At 44.8% G+C, this 18,998-nt stretch overlaps 1 protein-coding gene across 1 annotated transcript in view; it reads right to left on the minus strand.

Annotated features, from left to right (window-relative positions):
- Positions 1-12,875: 12,875 nt before the first annotated feature.
- Positions 12,876-18,998, minus strand: part of ngfrb (nerve growth factor receptor b) — a 28,689-nt gene continuing 22,566 nt past the window's right edge. Inside the window, exons 5-6 of the mRNA XM_080517131.1 lie at positions 18,031-18,197; positions 12,876-16,591 (exon numbers count right to left, since the gene is read on the minus strand). Of these exons, the coding sequence (XP_080373257.1) occupies positions 16,245-16,591; positions 18,031-18,197 (514 nt within the window). The 3' untranslated portion in view covers positions 12,876-16,244. The remainder of the gene's footprint in view (positions 16,592-18,030; positions 18,198-18,998) is intronic.

Genomic DNA, 18,998 nt, shown 5'->3' on the forward strand with positions numbered 1-18,998 from the left:
CAGCGAAACCTGTGACCAGTTTCTATAATCACATCTTCTGCCGTCATGTTCCGCTCTTCCAATAATTAATTTTGTTTTATGCCTTCAAAGAAAAATCTAATTTTTGATGATCCACTTCCTGTTGAGCCGCTTTTCCACCCAACGTGCTTCGTCAGCGCTCACGGGGACCTTCCAACCTTTCTCCATAACGACGTGTCGGCCTGCTTCCATCGGGAGTAATTACATTTCCCCCCGGTGAATTCTATACCCCTGAGAAGGTTTGGACGGCCGGAGGATCGCGGTTGCAATCCTAGACGTCGTTGAAAATCGACTCGGCAAACCACGCGTGAAAAATCAACACGCCGCGCGGTGAGATCTACACACCGTGACTTTAATCCATGCTGTCTGCAGCCCCTGGATTTACGATGACATCTTTACTGTCCTGAAGATTATCAGGCACACGAGTGTAATTATAGTGTTTGAACAGCTTAAATTGGCACAAATGTGCACGTGTGTGTCTCAAATGAATACTATAAAGTCCCACGCTTGGTGAAATACAATAACAATATGTCGAAATCAAAAATGATATCTTTCTAAATGATGCTTTCTGTGACTTCCTTCAGCCTCCCACTTGATATATTAGATCAGAGGTGCAGCAGCAGGCTTCCTTTTACCATCTGGTTTTGTTGTCGACCCGTGACTGCTTCCTCTGGACTCACACTCATTTGTGTCTGGCAAAAGATTTAGATTTTTTCATGTTTGTCTTCCTCTGATATATACATATATATATATATTCCCCAGTAAATCTAACCCGTTACGGTTAAATCACCACCGTATGCTTTGATAAGCCTCTGACTGTTCCCACATGTTCCGCTTTATTCCAGTTAACACACGACAACGTCAGGTTTCACGTTTTAATAAATGATTGTGTAAAGCTTCGCCCGCAGCTGCTGGAAGTTTAGATTCCAAGAGGAATTTTATTAGACGGCGATTTTGGGATTTCACGGTTTTGTTCTGATTAGTCAATAGCATTTTCCAGCGTAGCATTTTTAGCGTCGCCAATCGTAGCGTACCATAGAGCAGCGCTGCCATGTCTCATACGCTCACGTGTCGGTCTCAGGTTTTATCTTCATATTGAACTTTCGCAGCAGAGCATGTTTTGTCGACCTCTATAATGGGAAACAGCTCGATTTGTTACCTGCAACTTTTATTTGTTCGTCTGGTGACAATATCTTTACTACATTTAAATCCTCTGATAGTTTATCTTTCAAACATGTTAAAACAACAATAATTGTGGCCTCCACTTACATTTTTTTTCTCAATAATCACCGGCAGTGATACCATACTCTCATATGACCACTTTTTCCAGTAATCTAACGTGTTACTATTTCCAAACCAGTAATCAGATTAAAGTTACTTATACAAGTCACTGTGCGTTACTATTGCGGCGACCCGGAGTAAAGCCGCTTCATTGGTGAACAGCAGTCTCTGCATGCTTACCTGGACCCGCCCCCTTCTCCACTCTCAGCCAATCACAGGTCAACTCGCTCCAACGGTGCGTTCAAGTGACTCAAAAGAATCGGAACCTCCAAACATCGTCACTAAACCTTCACATTGCACCAGTGAACAGACTACAACCACTTCAACGGGTAAATAAATGCCAGTAATAGTAAATATCTGATAATAAAACCGTGAGTCGAGTATAAATACAACAAAAAATGAAGGTCAAACGTTAAAATATGCAGAAGACGGACAAAACTGGTTGTCATTTTTACGTTGAGACGCGGGGGGTGTTGTCGGCAGCTGCTGAAAAGTCACAAAAGTAAGTAACTAAGTTACTTTTTTAAGGGGATAGCTAGTAATCAGGTATCATATTACTTTTTTCAAGGGAACTGTGGCAACACTGATCACAGGTAAGAAGTCAAGGGGAGAACGACTGGTCTGTTTCTCCACAGTTTTCTCTTTCTTTGTCTAATAACCGTGTGTGTGTGTGTGTGTGTGTGTGTGTGTGTGTGTGTGTGTGTGTGTGTGTGTGTGTGTGTGTGTGTGTGTGTGTGTGTGTGTGTGTGTGTGTGTGTGTGTGTGTGTGTGTGAGTCAGCAATTAATTGTTTGGTGAGTGCATACATAATCCGAAGCGCCACATAACATGTGTAAACAAATTGCAGACAGCTGGCTCTGCTCTTTCCGGTCTTTGTGCAAACAGGCTGCGGCGTCATGTTCACCTCACAGACGGGCAGCGGCCGCAATAATCACATCTAATTCAAATGTGAAATTCCTGAGACGCTAACATCAGGCACTAACAGGAAAACATGGGCTGTGAGGGGGAACAAAAAATTAGTTTCCATGCAGTTTTTAGTTGTTTGTTCTGACCGGATTATATACAGTTTTCCGAACTTTGCCAATTTACTTGAAATGCTTTTAGCTAATTTGCCTACATGCTCTAATTACATTATCTCCAGGAATTAGGAGGCCAGAGGCTGATGGAGTGAGCGATGGAGTGGATGGAGGGTAATGACAACCCTCCTGCTTTCTTTTTCCACTGTGTCACCATATTTTCTCCCCCCCACCCCCATCACCAACACCACCACCCCCCCTCCGACAGTGACCATAGGCTGTTTATCGACCAGCTCCTCCTTCCTGTTTGTGGTACTAAGAGGCTGAAATTAGATCTGCATCGGCGAGGATTTGAGATAAATTGGGCAGCGGATCGGTCCTAACTCAATCTGCTCCTTGTTTCTGAGGCGGGGGTGGGGGTGGAGGGTTGGGGGGGTATTCTTGATGCTGCTGATATTAACAACACCAGACTGTGTTAGACAAAGAGGAGCGAGCGCGAGTCCTCTGAGTGTACCGGTGCTCTAACTTAATGAGCTCACATAATGAGGAAGTACTGTGCCTCAGCTGCACGGCGGTGGAGGGATGGAGTACGAACCCTAAGAGTTTCGGAGACGCCGTGTGTTGCTCGTTGAGAACAACTTTAGCCAGGTTGCAGGATTACCTGGTCAAGAGTAGCCGCCCCCCCCCCTCCTCCATCCCCGACTGTGTGTTGTCCTCCACTGGTTGGCCCAAATGGCCGACTGATACACGGAGGCTAATCGCCCGCTCCCATTACAACTCCCCGGAGAGCAGAGTTTGCTCCTTAGCCTCATTGTACGGTTTGGAGTCGGGGTGTGGATCTCGGTCTTTTCACCGTCCCACTTTGATCTGACTCCAAACCCCGACAGCCGATACTGTCGCCGAACATGACACTCGGGCCGCGGCTCTGTGGAAATCTGGAATGGGAAGAGGAGAGCAGGATTCGAGCGTGGCCCAACGCCAAGGTATCTGTTGTTTTGTGTGGCAGACAGACGAGATGGCCCTTTTTAGTCAAACTCTCTCCGAGAGGTCACGACCTGGACCGAAGAGGAGGAGATCCCCGAGGGGAAACAATGGCAGAGTTTTCTCTCTTCATCTGGACAAATGGATGCAAACATTTATATGGAAAGTCTTTTTTTGGGCACGATGGTGATCTAGCACTGTGAGTCTGGAGGATCGCCTGAAGATAAGGCTCATTCATGTATTTCATCCATCCTTCATTTTAAGCTCCTACAACCTTTGACCTGATCTCAGATGTCATTGGGTGAAAGGTGGGGAACACCCTGGACAGGTCAGGGCACACAATTACACACACACACACTCACGCTGACATACACTGATTTATCTGATAGAAAAATGTGTTTAGGCTGAGAGGGAAAGCCAGAGTATACAGAGAAAACACATGGCCCAAAGCTCAAAATCTAGATTATTGCCACTGCCAAGCCTGATCTTAATCTGATGTGTTCTTATATTTGTAACGGGGTAGTAAAGATAATCAAATTCATCCTGTAATTTCTTTTAGTGTATCCATACAACACACCAAACATTGGACATAATTCCTCTCCCCTCTTTCTTGTATTTGGCCTTTCTCTGCAAAAGATCGATAAAAATAAAACCGATCATCATCAACATGAAGTAAATTTGCGTCGTTTCCAGTGTCTTTGTTATTCGCTGGTTAAAAAGTGTGTATTGGTGGATGTAGGCTTTGGGAAAATGTTTCAGTAAAGTTACAAAAGGATACAGTTTATACAAAAGGATAAAGATTTGGGTTTTTTCCCCCTTAGGCCAAAACATAATTAAATACTGTTTTTGACCTTTGAACACTTTTGCTATTGAGCTGAATGGCAGTGGAAACAATGGAAACACAGTAGGTATTAGCAGGTCTGCTGGTAATTACTGTTGTGAGTTTGTTCGCAGAATGACGGGTTGAGTCACTTTGCACTTTCACTGTGTGTGTTGACGGACCAATGTGACTTGCAAAATAAAGCTCTTTTTGGGGGCTGAAAAAGTGCAACATGAGCGAAATCGGTTTAGAATCACACGGATTTGTTTTTGTCTCTTTCAAAAGAATCTGGGATTGAAGACGATCAACTTCAGGCAACACGTCAGTCACTTCAAATCAGTGGAAAACAACCTAAACTGTGCCTGCGGCCTCAGAAGTCTCCTATATCACCTGATGAGTTTAAGTGTTCCAGAGACATACATAAGATGTTAAAAGACACATGCTGACATGAGGTGAACCTTTCCACAGCTCTGACAGCTGGATTTCTCCTGGAGCGACGTTTCAGAGGGACCCGGAGTCTCCGAGGCCTCCACAGGTGCTGCGTCGCCTGCTGCTATTGGCCGAGTGGCTCGGAGCCGTCGGCAATCTGAGCCTCCCACAACCAGATTGATGAAAAAACCTTCTTTTTTTTCTCTCTCAGTAAAACCAAACAGACAAACATAAGAACAAGAGGACCCAGTAGGCTTACAAAGAAACTTAATTAACTAAATAAAACAACCTAACAGGGAAAGAAACAACACATTTGGGAGGAATCCTGCCGTATACGTCACACAGTGATCAGTCAATATGGAGCATGTACAGAAAAGTCTTTTTTAAAAGGTGCCTCCCGCAACACTCCTCGGGGATTAGGTTTGGATGTTCCAGGGATATTCTGTCTGTTGTCACAGCGGGACGTGTGCTTGCTCGGGCGAAGGTGGAGCTCTTCATGCTTGTGGTCTCCGCATTGAGGGGTCCCTGCATTTTGCGGGATATAAGTCCTAAATACTTTCTTGGAAACGTTCAAAGGAACTCCTGATTCTTCGTCCTCGATGCGTGTCCACGCCACGCACGTTTGCAAAAGCATCACAAAGAGACAAGCCGCGACACATCCTGCCTCGGGAAGCGATGATGACCGAACGGGCGCCTGTCTGTCATCAGACACGGTGAACATACCAGAACAATACAAGGGCTGAGGGCTTTTAGTTGTTTGTTTTTTTTTGGGGGTGGTGTTCTTTTTATTTTTCTCTATTTCATGTTGTCTTTCTGAAGACTGCAAATAAAATCATGGTAAATTGTAATTTTTTTCCTTCTTGTGCAGGAGTTTGCTTTATGAACAGCTGCCTCCTGCCATGGTATTAGTATCCTCGCTGGATTGAAAGAAAAAAATAAAAGGGGGGGGGGGGGGGGGGGTACCTGAACCTACAGTTTCTTGAATGTCGAGCTAAATGTGGGAAAATGTCCATGTCATACAAGAGAGCTGTATTATCTTTTGGAGTATAATAATCTGCTCCCGTGTCCTTTTTCCCTCGTCCTCAAGTGGGGCGTTACATCACTCCTTTATTTAGACGCCGTATCAACGTGACATCATGACCATCACTCCATGCCTGCATTCACCACGGAGACGGGTGGCTGAGATTGAAACTCAAGCCTCGGTATTATATGAGATGCGGAACGCCAGGGCTCGTCCTTGGCTATTCTGAAGACCAATCAGATTTCATGTTGCAGAATACGGGCACATAGTTCCAGTTTCATGTCGGTTCAATGGAGAAGACATTGCACAGATGGATCATTTTTGCTGGACGCTATGGAACGGCTGTACAGGATGGGCCCACTTTCTGACGCTGAGAGATCAAACCACGACGCCACAGTGCAGCGCCTCTTACCTTTGTTTCAAGATCGCTGAAATATTTCTCTATGACAAGTTTTACAGGCCAAGCCTGCCAGAAAAGAAAAGTTAACCTGTGACATAGACGCTCGTATATATTTGAAAAATGTCAGCGCAGAGTCGTAGTTGGCAGCGAGTTCATGCTCTGTCAGCTATTGTGAAGAGTGGGCGTTTCGAGTTTAGTGTTTGGTATTTCCACATGTTTTTTGAATTCCCTGTCTGTTTTCAGCGTTCTTGTGCCCCGCCTCTCGTGTCCTCCTCCGATCACCCTGGGATTGAATCTCTGCTGTGTCTTATCAAGCCCCTCCTTCCTTCATCTTGTGTGTTGCACCTTGCTTCTGGCCTCTTCCCTTGCCTTTGAGTTTTCCTGTACTACCTTTGACCCCTTGTTGGGACGTTATAGATGACTGCCATGATTCATGTCGGCTCCTCAAAGTCAGTAATCACAAGTTAACACCATGTATTTATTATCAAAACAAAAACTTTTATTTCTCATTATTTTTAAATTAGATTCTTGGGAAATAGCCGCCGTCTTTCTTCTGTGATGGACAAATTAAAATGGTAGAAACCTTAGAAAACTTACAACATATGCAGGGTCTTTTTGGTAATTCTTTCAGTATTTCGGTTTTCTCGGAAGATCAAACTTCTTCCTTCAGTCCAAAATGAGCCACGGTCCAGTGACGTCTCAGGAAAATGTCGCTCTTTTGCAAAATCAAACCTACGCATGTGTGATGTAACTGACACAACAAACCATCAGCATCCTGCCACGCACACTCGCGGATCTTTTTTCTGTTATGGCATAAAAGCCGTTGTTTGTTCAGTGACTCACTTGTCGGGGTGAGTCAACAAAGGACCCGACGAGAGGAAACACGGGAGATGTTCACGCGAACGTGTGGTGAAATCAGCCTTCTGAACAATGTGGCTGTCTCTCTCTCTCTCTCTCTCTCTCTCTCTCTCTCTCTCTCTCTCTCTCTCTCTCTGGCTGACGTTTGTTGTCATTGCGGCGTTTGAGTTCGAGGCCTTCCCAGTTTCCTGAGTGAATGCTTTCGCCACCTGGCAAACAGAAGAGCGGCACAAATAGAAACAGGAACGCATGAAATGTAATTAAGCCGGTGGTGTTCAAAATGGCATTTCCTCCCATCTAAGTGACAAACAAATAAATTCCTTTCCCCATTCTGCCACAAAGCCACCGGGAGGAAAGCCCTGCCAGTTAACGAGCTCCCTTGCGTATCGTGTCACTGATCTTTATTTCATTGCCTTATCATAGCTGGAAGTCGAATTAAAAAGTCCAAGCACACTCCGGTCGTTAACAGTTATGGCCGCGGGCACTTTATAGCGCCGAAGTCAACAAGACTTTCCTCCTCCTGAACGCCCACTTGATGCCATGATTCAGAAACTTTAACAGGATATGAACGTTGTTAACGTTTGCTGACTTTTGAGAGCAGGCGAGGCCGCCACAAAGACGGCGATGTTTGCCGGTTCGCGTTGCAGTTTAATAAAGGAAGCCAGGCTGTAAATCAGTGCGCAGTAATAAGGTATGATGCAGACAGAAATAGACTTCAGAGAAAGGAGGAGGAGGGTTTTCCGGGGACACGCCGGAGCCGAGGAGCTAAAATGAGGCACAGCAAAAAGGAAAGGGCCGGGGGAGGCACTGTGTAATCGACTGACTTGGAAGGAGGTGAAAAATGAGTCTATTACAAGGTCTAATAGAATTTCCCTCAGTCGCGCAGGGAAACAGAATGGACTCTCCCTCCTCCCTGCTTCGCCTCTCCAACCCTTCTTCCCTCCATTTGCTCAGACCAGAGGTATAATTTCATTACTCTTCACTTAATCGCTGGCAGAGCCCGGCGAACACGGGCAGGTGGGAGAAGAGGAGGAGGAGGAGGAGGAGGAGGAGGAAGGGCAGAATAATAGAGGAGTGGGAAACCACTACATTGTATACTACAGTGGGATACAGTGGTCCCCTATGAGCAGGCAAGTGTGAACACAGCAGATCAGTACAGATGGTGGGGGGGGGGGGGGGGGGGGGGTTAAAGTGCCCTTGGACGTTTGCCTCACAACAAGTTAATAGAAGCGAGTGCCTACTTCCATTCTCTTTCCCTCAGTAGAGCTCCTGTTTACATTAAGCCATGTCTCTTCTCTTCTTCTTGGCACTGCTCCAAGCTTTTCTCCAGCCGTCCATCCATCTTCCGTGTCGTCTCATTCAGGCTCACGAGGCACTGGAACCAATCCCGGTTGTCGGTGAACAAAGGCAGAGGACAGCATGAACGGGTTGCACAGAAAGATCAGAAAGATCCGTCCGACATGCTCACATATCGCACATACGTCCAATTTTGAACCGTTATTATAAATCACATGGTTTTGCATGTTGGGGGGTGGGGTGGGGGGGAGTTCATGTACAAGAGGAGAAGCAGTGCGAGGTTGTTGATCAACCAGGGAGAAATGATAAATCACATTTTCTAATGTGTTGATAAGGTTAAAGTGTGATTTACACACTTTTCCAGACCCTGAAAGTCTGCATGTATTGGGAACCATTCAGGGTTTCATTCATTCTCTTCTTATTTGTTCAAAGTCGTAATCGGGGAAAAATATAGAATAGCACTGAGATCTGTTTGAATTCCACCCTGCATCCAATCCTTTTTGTATGGGAGTCAATCATCTTAACCACAAATATCCAGTCATATTGGAACCTATTGAATTTGATTACACCCGTGTCCAGTGCCTGTAAGGTTCATGGGGGAAATGGATGAGCAACACGTCTCCAGCACCAAAGTTAGTTGCATTAAAAACCAGAATATTTATATATACTGCGTATATGAATTGAAGCCATATTGGTTTTTTTTCTTCTCTTTATAATGTACAAAAACTGTAGTTTGCCTGAACACAAACAGGAGAGCCAGGACTTGAGTTGTGTTGTTGTTTTCGGTATCTATAAGGTAAAAACAGAAAGAAAAAAACCATGGAGCTGTGCACTTGACTCCTTTCCTTTGTTTTGTAGTTTTAGGTGACCAGCATTTAAACATTTTACATCCCAAAATTAGCTTTAATGCTAATTTTTTAATTTCTATCACAAGATTTCCCAGATTTTGTTTTTCCTTTTTAGGCCCCATTCACACGACAACATTTCACATGACGACACCTAATCCGTTAAAAGACAAGGGGGTGTGTTTACACTGCCGGAGCGGACACACAGACAACGATGTAGTTAGTATGCCGGGCCACAGGAGGGCGCCGTCACTCGTTTTTGGAACGAAACCACACAGACTTGTGTGCCGAGAACGACACGCTATAAACCTGAACAAAATGGAGAGAATGCATAGTAAGAGCGCTTCGCCGCCGCCTCAGTCTCTGCAGGAAGGATTCCCGCAAGAAAGAAAGTTTTGCGGATACGCTCGCGTTGGTTGTTGTTGGAAACGGGGTCTAATTAATTTGCTGCACCGCTTCGTCCACTTAACTACCTTAACTACTGCCTCCTGGAGGAAAGACCTTTGACCTCACAGAAGATCAGTCACCTTTTCTCCCGCCGCTTGCCCACTTCAAAAAGCCGCCACCGGGGTTTGATCCTCGGTCCCACCGTGACCGAAGAGAACACGTGTGCCCCCCGTTTCAAATGCTGTGCAGACTTGTTACAGTCGGCCGTCCGTCATCGTGAGTGTCTGCCGAGACCCCCTGAGAGGCGTTGTCTCCCCAGTCGTAAGGCTGAAGACGCCGCCGACCTCTGACCTCATTTCCACGATTGCCATTTTGGGGAACGCTGCGCTAACTTGTGTGGTATGAAGTCCAGAACTCATGAAGGTTACCAAATTGAGGTCAAGTATTTTAAATTAATGATGAAAAACTATTCAGGGGTCATGCAGGGGGGGGGGGGGGGGGGGTTAGGGGTTTATATATATACGTATATATATCATTTTGTTTGACGTTGTTCCATGGAGCCATCTCCGACACCGGCTTCATTCACCTTTGTTGTTTGGGATCCTATCACAGCACATTAAAAAAAATAACTACGCTGTTGCAAAGTTTATCGGCAAATAGCAAATATACCAATGGTAACGTGTGAATGTTTTGTATGAATGGCGCCTAATTGTTCAGGAACATGCATTTGTGGGATGTTGCTCTGAATAATAATCTGCCAAGTCTTCTTTGCTGTTTCTTTGCTGTTGACTCTCATTCAGTGGCCCTTTTATAGTTAACACTACTTTTATTAATATTATTATTATTATATATTTTTCTCTCTTTTCTTTGAGTGTTTTGTTCTATATGTGTTCAGTTTTTGTGTTCTATTAGGAAATAATAAAAAAATGATTGATCTAAAAAAACACAACTCCCTAATGCTGAAGAGGAGGTCTTTTGAGATGAGTATTTAACTCTGTGTGTGTGTGTGTGTGTGTGTGTGTGTGTGTGTGTGTGTGTGTGTGTGTGTGTGTGTGTGTGTGTGTGTGTGTGTGTGTGTGTGTGTGTGTGTGTGTGTGTGTGTGTGTGTGTCGACAGGTCTTTTCATAGCAGAGATTTCACACTGGCATTTCTGCTGCGTCCCCGGGGAGTCTCGTTTTTACATTCTCACATGATCCCACGAGTGATTTGTCGAGTAAATAAGCATGTTATTCTGAGGCTCCCATGTAAAACTGGACCATAACGCGTTGTAAATTAACAAAGATAAGTGGCCAGTGGGGAGGGACATAAAAGAAAAATCATCACTTTCTTCTGTTCTCGCTACTGTTTTTGATGCATTAGAATTATCTGTGTTTGTCAATTAATCAACTCGTGAGTTTTTCACTGGCAGACTTTCTTATTTTTAAACTCTCAGCTTGTGGCATTAAAGCTATATGGTCGCTCTATTTTAACAACCACACTTTCTACATGAACCACATTGAATACTCCCTTCAGACTTGTGTCGTCGCTCTTTTAAAACCTAATCTTAAGCAGTCACTCAAACCCACTGCAGCCGATCATCTTTCACTGCCACATGTCACTCCTGCACATATGGTTTTCTTCACAAGTCAAGCATTCCGAGCAAACAAGTCACCGGAGGTGAGCGGCACTCAGCCAGGCAACGTGTTTTCCTTTTGAAGCGCAGCTCCTTCAGAAAGTGAGAGCAGCCACTGACCCTGTCCCCAAAACCCCGAGGTGCCGTTTCTCATCCAGATAAGTGGAAGCAGATCAAACTGGACGAGCAGAATCCAGGTTAGGAATTATAATTGCAGTGGATTGTCTTCCTTTAATGATTTTTGACAGCCTAAGATTTTTTTCTTTAAATTACATTTGAGCACAAGAAACACTTTCATGGCTTTAAAAACACACAAATTGTGTGTGTAGCGTACAGTATAGGGTTCTTTCAATGGATTTCTTTATGTATTTGTTTCACATTCGTACCTGTTGCTTGGTTCAAATTCAGCAAATCTTCAATCAAGTTTACGGTGGTGTAAAAATATGACACCATTTGGAATTGCTCACGCTTCACATGCATTTTTTTTTTTTTTTACTATTTCCTTTTCAGAGTGTGATTTCATTGTTTCATTTCATACGGGTTTCATGGATGGAGCTCTGAAGCCTGTCTCACTTTATCACACCAACCTTGGACATGCATGACTCCGGCTCTCTTCAAACATTATTCTTGTCCACTTTCGTTCCCCCGTCCTCCACCTTGTGTTCCCCTCACTGGGACGCGTCATGTTCTGTTTGAATCTGTAACGTCTAAGAGTAGACGTCTATTGGATTTCCAGCTCTGGACTGGACCCCGGCAGCCGAGGGACGATAATCAGTCTCAATATTTTCACACTTGTAACTCGACCACCTGGTTGAACGCACAGCGACATATAAACATATAGAACTGCTGGGAACCTTCGCTCGGTGGCATGTGTCGTTTCACGCGCCATTAATTCTCCGTATCACTCACCAGAGTCGGTCCGGTGGCGTTGACAGACCGATAGCATCTATTATGATACGCAACGCCATAATTCCTTTTGATGAAGCTTGAGGGAGTCGTCACCTCTGCGTCGCCCTCTTTTCAGCCGCCCGGTTGCTGTTCGGTCTCTCAGTGCGCTGGAACAGCCTGCAGTAATCAGTCGGTCTCGTTTGGCTTGAGTTACATGTCAGGAGGACTTTTCCGACTCTTGAGGGAAAAAGCACAGACCCTCTGAGTTTCGAGAGCATGAACTTAAAACAAGCTGTGACAGTTTAAGGATCGAATCGCGTTGTTTTTATGACTGCATTGTTGCACATACTGTTCTCTGTTTGTTTGAGGTCTTGAATGTGTAATATCAGTATGATACTGATATATTTCTATAGAGTTCACAGATGCAACAATTTACAATAAAAACATGACGTTGTGAGTTTTCACAATTTACTTGGTTTTGGCGTTATAATCTGATTAGCAGTCAGATTAGCAGGATGCTGCTGCTCTAATCACCATGGCCTTTTCAAAAGGGACGGCGACTTCATCAGTCGTAGTTCATGACGCTGCGGTGGGCGGTCGCTCTTTTCTCCAGGACGTTCACTCACGTCGATGAACGTCGTGAGTTTCTGAACACGACACAGACCAGATGGCAAGACTTCAGTATTAATGGGTTAATACTAACGTGAGGGAAAGGGGGCGGGGTTTTTTGTGATCGGCAGTGAAAGGCATCGATCGGCAAATGCCGATCACATATTTTCCACGCAGTTCGGCCGATAGTTATCGGTGGCCGGTCGATCGGAGCACCACTGGTTAATACACTATTATCGTACTGGTCGAGTGCAAATGGACACCAAGGTGTGTGGACTAAACGGAGTTTGGCAACACCGACATGTATGTGCAGGATGGATGGATGCATGGATACAGATAAATCAAGACAAGACATACTTGGATTGAGGAGCTTTATTAGTTTTTACTGCTTTTCTGCCGTAGGAATTTTAGCAAATTCACATAAAGTATGGAACAGTACATGTTTTAGTATACAAGAAACATTCAGATTTGTACAATTCAGTCCTGGTGCACTGTCAGTCTGTTCACTGTTGGCTACATTACCAGGGCTCGTCCTGTACATTATACCCCCCCCCCCCCCCCCCCCCAGCAATTCCCCACAATTGCATGATGATGTCCGCCCTATCTCAAGTGCAATATCACAACGTGTTCGCCTTCAGTTGGGTTTTACTGCACAAGCAGTTTGACGTCTGTTCACTATCTTGGACTAAACGGATGCTGTTGGACTTGCTTGCTGTAGCGTCCAACTCCAAAGACGTGCGCCGTGGGAAGAAAGCCTATTCTAATATGGAGTGAACTACTGGTCACAAATGAATAAATTAAAATATGATCTCCACACTTTATATGTCATGATTCAACCAAGAAACCGTTGAACAGAAGAAAAGTTTATGACTGATTGTTTTTTTTCTATCAGCGGCCAAACAAATCCAAAAGATCTGAAGACTTTGACCAAACTTTCACTTTACATATTTATGCTGGTGCACATTTTCCAGATGCTCAGCACACAAAAACCTGACTTCTCCTTCAAGATCCTGCCAAAAACACTAACATGCGGCTTTCCATCATAACTCTCAAATCACTATGGAGTATAAATTTGATTTGGTGACATGACGTAAAGGAATACTCTGGTATTTCTACATAAATAATCAGCTCGTAAGCAATTAGCCGATATTATCGTAGATTAAAGAGGAGAAAACGGGTCAAGTCTTTTGATAATTTAACATGTTCTGGCATCTCTAACATCAGGTGGAGGACCAAAGGCTCAGTTAGATAAAAACAAGAGGTGGCACATTTTGCATCGAGGCAAAAAACAATAATAGATTTTTCCCCCCCAAAAAAAGCATCTTAAGAAAAACAAAAGTATTGAACCCAGAAAGAGAAGCCTTCTTGAATGCTACGTGTAGAATAAATGCTGTGGCTACATGTGAGGTGGTTTTCTAATCAGGGTTACTTTGACTATTTCCTTTACTTGAATGCGTTAATACACTTGATGGTGAGTAATCTGTTAATTACCTTAATGAGCCCCTCCTCCCCCCTCCCTTTTCCCTTTCATTCCCTTTTGCTTCTAGAAATGCTATTATAGAGTAACAAAGGCCTTTTTACATAGACGCTGTACAATGCCGCCGTCCAGGCTTTTAGCGAAAACAAAATCTAGAAAAAGACGTTATTTACACATTAAAAGAAACACGGAACAAACAAGATATACTTACAAAAAAAAAGAATGCAACACCAGCAGACACCTGAAATGGTTTACAGGCACTTGTGATGTGAAAACAAAACGGACAAACATAAAGACACATTTAAGTGCTACGATCTAGGGTGACAAAAGAAAAAAAAATATAACACCAACAGCAATTGTTATGTGAGAATTAAAACACAACGACCCTTTGAGAGTAGTTAATACCTTCATTTAAAGTGGCACTCCAGCATGACGCTCTGTGTGCCAGTTGTTAGTTTACACTCGGGGTTAACGTCTGAAACAGGGGAGTTAAACAATGTAAACTAAGTTGCTCCTTCAAGTGTTTGTAATCTAAGAGGCGTCGAGCACAAACTGAAATCTGGGTCTTGTTGGCAGCAAACGTCATGTGATGAGAATTAAAATACTGCACGAGATGTGTAAAAATCAGGAGCGGCATTCATTCATGCTGCGACACTTGAAGCAGGACGGTCGATGCAGACGCAGACTTCTGGCTTTCACCTTTACCTTTGAGTAATCGGAGCCTTTTCTACTTCCCCCTTGTCTGAATTCATCCCACATCCTCCGACTTGTGTCTCCACCAACTCGCCTTTTATCCAGAGGACATTAGTTCGAACAAAAAAAGAGGAAACAGGACACCACCTTTCCTTTTCACCCCTCCCTCTAATGCAGCACTTTTGAAGGATTGTCACTCGCAAGAATCACTGCTTTGGTTAAACACGGTGCCCTTTTGGATTAGTGATGGATTCTTCAGTTAGTCACGGAGGGCACTAATATTAATGTATCATTTGTATCGTGACACGATCATTTGAAATACCCTGAGAAATTAACCAAAGGAAATAGAAGAACGTTACCTATGTGTTTCTTGGAGGTTGCGAACGAGCCAACAATGAGTTTGCCTGCTACATTTGTTTCTTTGTTTTTTTTTGTGTTGTTTTTTTTGTTTACCATGTACATAATATAATGTTTAACACAATTGAGACACAGTTACTTTAATGTTGGCTACTTACAATGATAATCAACAGTGTATGGTCCCGTCAAAAGAGTGCTTCATACCATAGATGGCGAGTTTTCATTCTCTACAACGAACAATGTAAATGCATACAGTTATCTCTCCGTCTGTGTCGGTACAGCACAGTATATGCATGCATGGCTACACACTGCAGGTGTACGTCGAGTAGGTCTATGGCTATATCCGGAGTGTGCGCTGTCTGTCTATGTACATATAATATACACGGTGGGCGACATGAGTGTCGCGCTCCATGTCCGCCTCCGTTTCTGGGTCAGCGTTGAAGGACCCGGGCACTTGTGTTATGCAGGTCGGGCCTGAGCACGTAGACCGGAGTCACGTTGCCTCGGTCAACGACCCCGGACCGTCAGACCACCTAGTCGGCCAAGTCAAATGGGGCCGTACTTTAAATCACTTGTCGGAGGAGGAGAAACCTGCGGGGGGGGGGGGGGGGAACGCCAAAGATGGAACTGACGTTCAGATAAACCCTGAGTGTCGCTTGTGCCAGGACCTAAATACCAAATATTTCCAAAAAGAGCAACTACTTGGATGTAGCCTTGGGGGTTTTTTTTGTTTTGTTTTTGAGTTTCCTCAGGTTGTATGGTTTGCAGTAGCCAGTACGAGACAAGAGCCATTCATCACGGCGTGTAAATAATGTCACTTGTCTGAAAACACTCGCTCCTCTTTGGTTGCTCAGTTTCACCAAACACAACACAAATGACATTTAAGCCTCATTCCGCAGGCACGTCTAAAGATACCTAATGAAGGGTGAAGTTGGAGGAATGAAAGAGGCAGGCCCTGCACTTGAAGGACTTCCTACAGTCGATCAAGTCAGACGATGAGAAGGAAACATGGATGTGAAACAGGAAGGAAAAGCATAAAGATATATCGGCTCATAGTGGAATGATTATAGACGCAGAGGGTGAAGACCATGATTCTGGATACCGGCTTGTGATCGGCGGCATTTCTAAGCCTTGGTTTTAAATTTGTCGGGTCAGAATTCACCGTCATTCACCACATCATGTGGAGTGACTGCAGCCGTGGAGGAGTAGCTTAAGGTTCAGGTGTCAACAGTTTTGCTCACAGTCTCAGCTCTAAAGTCACACGACAGACGTGGCGGTCGGCTTGGCGGCGCTCGGGCCGAGCGCCAGGCTCTGGGCGACGTCCTCGCGGTTGATCTTGCGCAGCGCCGTGCACAGCGTCTCCATGCTGGCGCAGTCCTTGCTCGCCCAGTCGGAGAGCAGCGCGCACACGGGGTGCTCGTCCTGCCTGAAGGCGGCGATGCGCCCCTCCTCGTAGCCGAGGAGCCCCGCCAGGTTGCACCAGTCGCTGTCCTGCATGTGGTCGCCGTCGTCGCCGCCGTCGTCGCCCCCGAACAACAGCTTCTCCACCTTCTCTCTGGTGTGGAGAGGAAGCAGCAGGCACGGCTCCTCGTCCATGTTCACAACTGCACGAGAAAGACAAGACGTGTTGTTTTTTGTTTTTTACTTTTCATTAGCTCGGCTCAGGTTTTGTGCTACTCCTCGTCCAGATATTAGCTTTGATGTAGTTATACTCTGAATGTTGTCCAGGTTATGTTGGCAGTGCAATATGAACCAGCAGACTTTTGGTTACTTCATTATCAATAATTATGCTTAAAGGAGTCATATTATTCAGATTTTCAACACTTTCACATGGTCTTGTTGGTCCAGAAACCTCGTATTCAAAATGTATTGCCCCAAATCCAGCTTTTCCTTGATTTCCCTCCATTAGAATATCGGATCCTCGGAGCTGCATTCAAAATCTGCTGTGTCTGTGTGAGCTGGACTGGCTCCGCCCACACACGCCCATCTATGGGAAGAGGAGGAAGTACTTCCTCTCGTGGTGCCATGTGCCAGAGCAGAGCTGCCTGATTGTGGGAGGAGTCAAAGGGGAGGAGCCTACCTTGATTGTGATTGGCTAAACCCCTGATGACACTATATAGGGTTTGATTTCTGATTGGCTGGTTGGAGCAACACACTTTTAAAAAAACTGAAACAAGGTGTTTTGGGGGCAATATCGAATATTCAAAGCTACTCTTTAAACATCAAACGCTTCTTTTCCCTTTAACGTTTTGCATAAATCATTTTATCCTGAGCGCTCAAACATGCCGTATTCTAAAAGCTCCTTAATCTGAAAGCATGCTTTACAATCCTTCTTTAAAAGGATTTTTTTTTCCCAGTTGAAACTGGTGTTTGACTGGATCGATGCCAGTTTCAGATTTACTCACTTTTCATGATGGGATTTCAACTCGCACCCCTCTTCATGAGGTTCTCTTCTAAAAACAAAGTGGACACTTTTCTGTCTGTAATGAACCCAGAACTGGATCGTTCAACTTACACAAAAACTGTTTACAATAATATACTAGTAAAACAAAACAGAACCAAGTCGTGCAGCCTCTCATGTGTTTACAGCGTCTTCTGTCAAATGTCCTGGTAGTTTTCCACTTTAAGTACCAAGAGTAAGAAACAGAAGTGTCCTTCTGTTTGTACGATGTTGTTCTTCTTTGACTGTTATTGGGACAGGCATGTGGTCTGAAAAGCCCTAAATTCTCCGAAACTGGTTTGTCCGGACGTGAATGGAAGTGCACTTGAAGCGCACGCTGCCAAAAAACACAAACATTGTGGGCTCTGTCAGTGCTGTAATCCCGCTTGGCTGATGTGCTACAGTAAGTTTGAGAGGTCAGCGTGGAGGTGCAGCTGATGAAGCCACCAGACAGCTCCTCCGGGGGGGGGGGGGGGGGGTTCTTTTCTTTCCTCTGTAACGGAGGGGCAGCCTGCAGTGCACTCACACTCACTTTAACCCATGCATTTTCCCGAGAAGTGCGGCTGGTATTGCATGTACGCTGCAGGTGTTGGTGTTCGTCACCTGTCTGCGCGTGGGTCTGGCCCTGCTGCTGCTGCTCCTGCAGACTCTGGCTGTCCACCGAAATGCCGCTGTCGCTGTGGAGCTTCTCCCCCTCGGGCGACGGCGTCTGGTTCTGGTTGGCCGTGCAGTTGTTGGCGCCCTGTTTGTTCTGCTTGCAGCTGTTCCACCTGATTTGAAAAAGTCACCGGACGAGAAAAAAAGGAGATGTGAATTCGGCCAAAGCGCCACGGACACTTTTTGGACATTTGAGAGGAATTTGCGACATGTCTGAAATGAATAAATAAAAAAAAAAAAGGTGAATTGGACATCCTGTCTTGTTCAGCATCTCTGCACACTTGGCTCACTTAAGGCGAGCGGTGATTTAAAGCTTTCAATGGCTCTCTTGGGATTAATCCTCATCCTGATGAATCTGGTGTATCTTTGACAAGAGTTGTGGTTTACCCAGAGCAGCTGATCAGCTCATGCTGCAGAGCCCCGACGCCAGTTTTAAAAGAACATTAGACGATCAATACGGTCATAAAAAGAAAAGGGAAAGTCCCTCGAGATGTTAAAAAGGGAAAGCACCTTTTTAATCAGCGGGTCACACTCTTGCTTTTTGGGGCTTCCTGTCTTGACGACACACTGTGTGAACTTGTCACACTATTGAACACGGTGGGAACATATTGTACATTCAAAAATTTATCAGGGGTATAAAAGACGACAGAACACGGGCCATATTGTAGCCCACAGGACAACGTTACGCTCTCACCCAGCAGATGGTTTCATTAAATATGAAACGGGGAAAATTCTGAGTTTTCTTTTTTTTTCCTTCATATTTGTCCAGAATGAGTCTCCAGTCTGTTGCTGGATTTGTAAAATGTGTGTGAGGATGTTCACACAATCGTTCCATGGATAAATCTGTGTTGCTTCTTTCATGTCGGCTCTTGGGGAAGCTTTGGTTCAGAGTTGAGAAAAGTAGTCAGCGTTTT

This window comes from Blennius ocellaris, assembly GCF_963422515.1.
Source record: "Blennius ocellaris genome assembly, chromosome: 21".
Classification (NCBI taxonomy): domain Eukaryota; kingdom Metazoa; phylum Chordata; class Actinopteri; order Blenniiformes; family Blenniidae; genus Blennius; species Blennius ocellaris.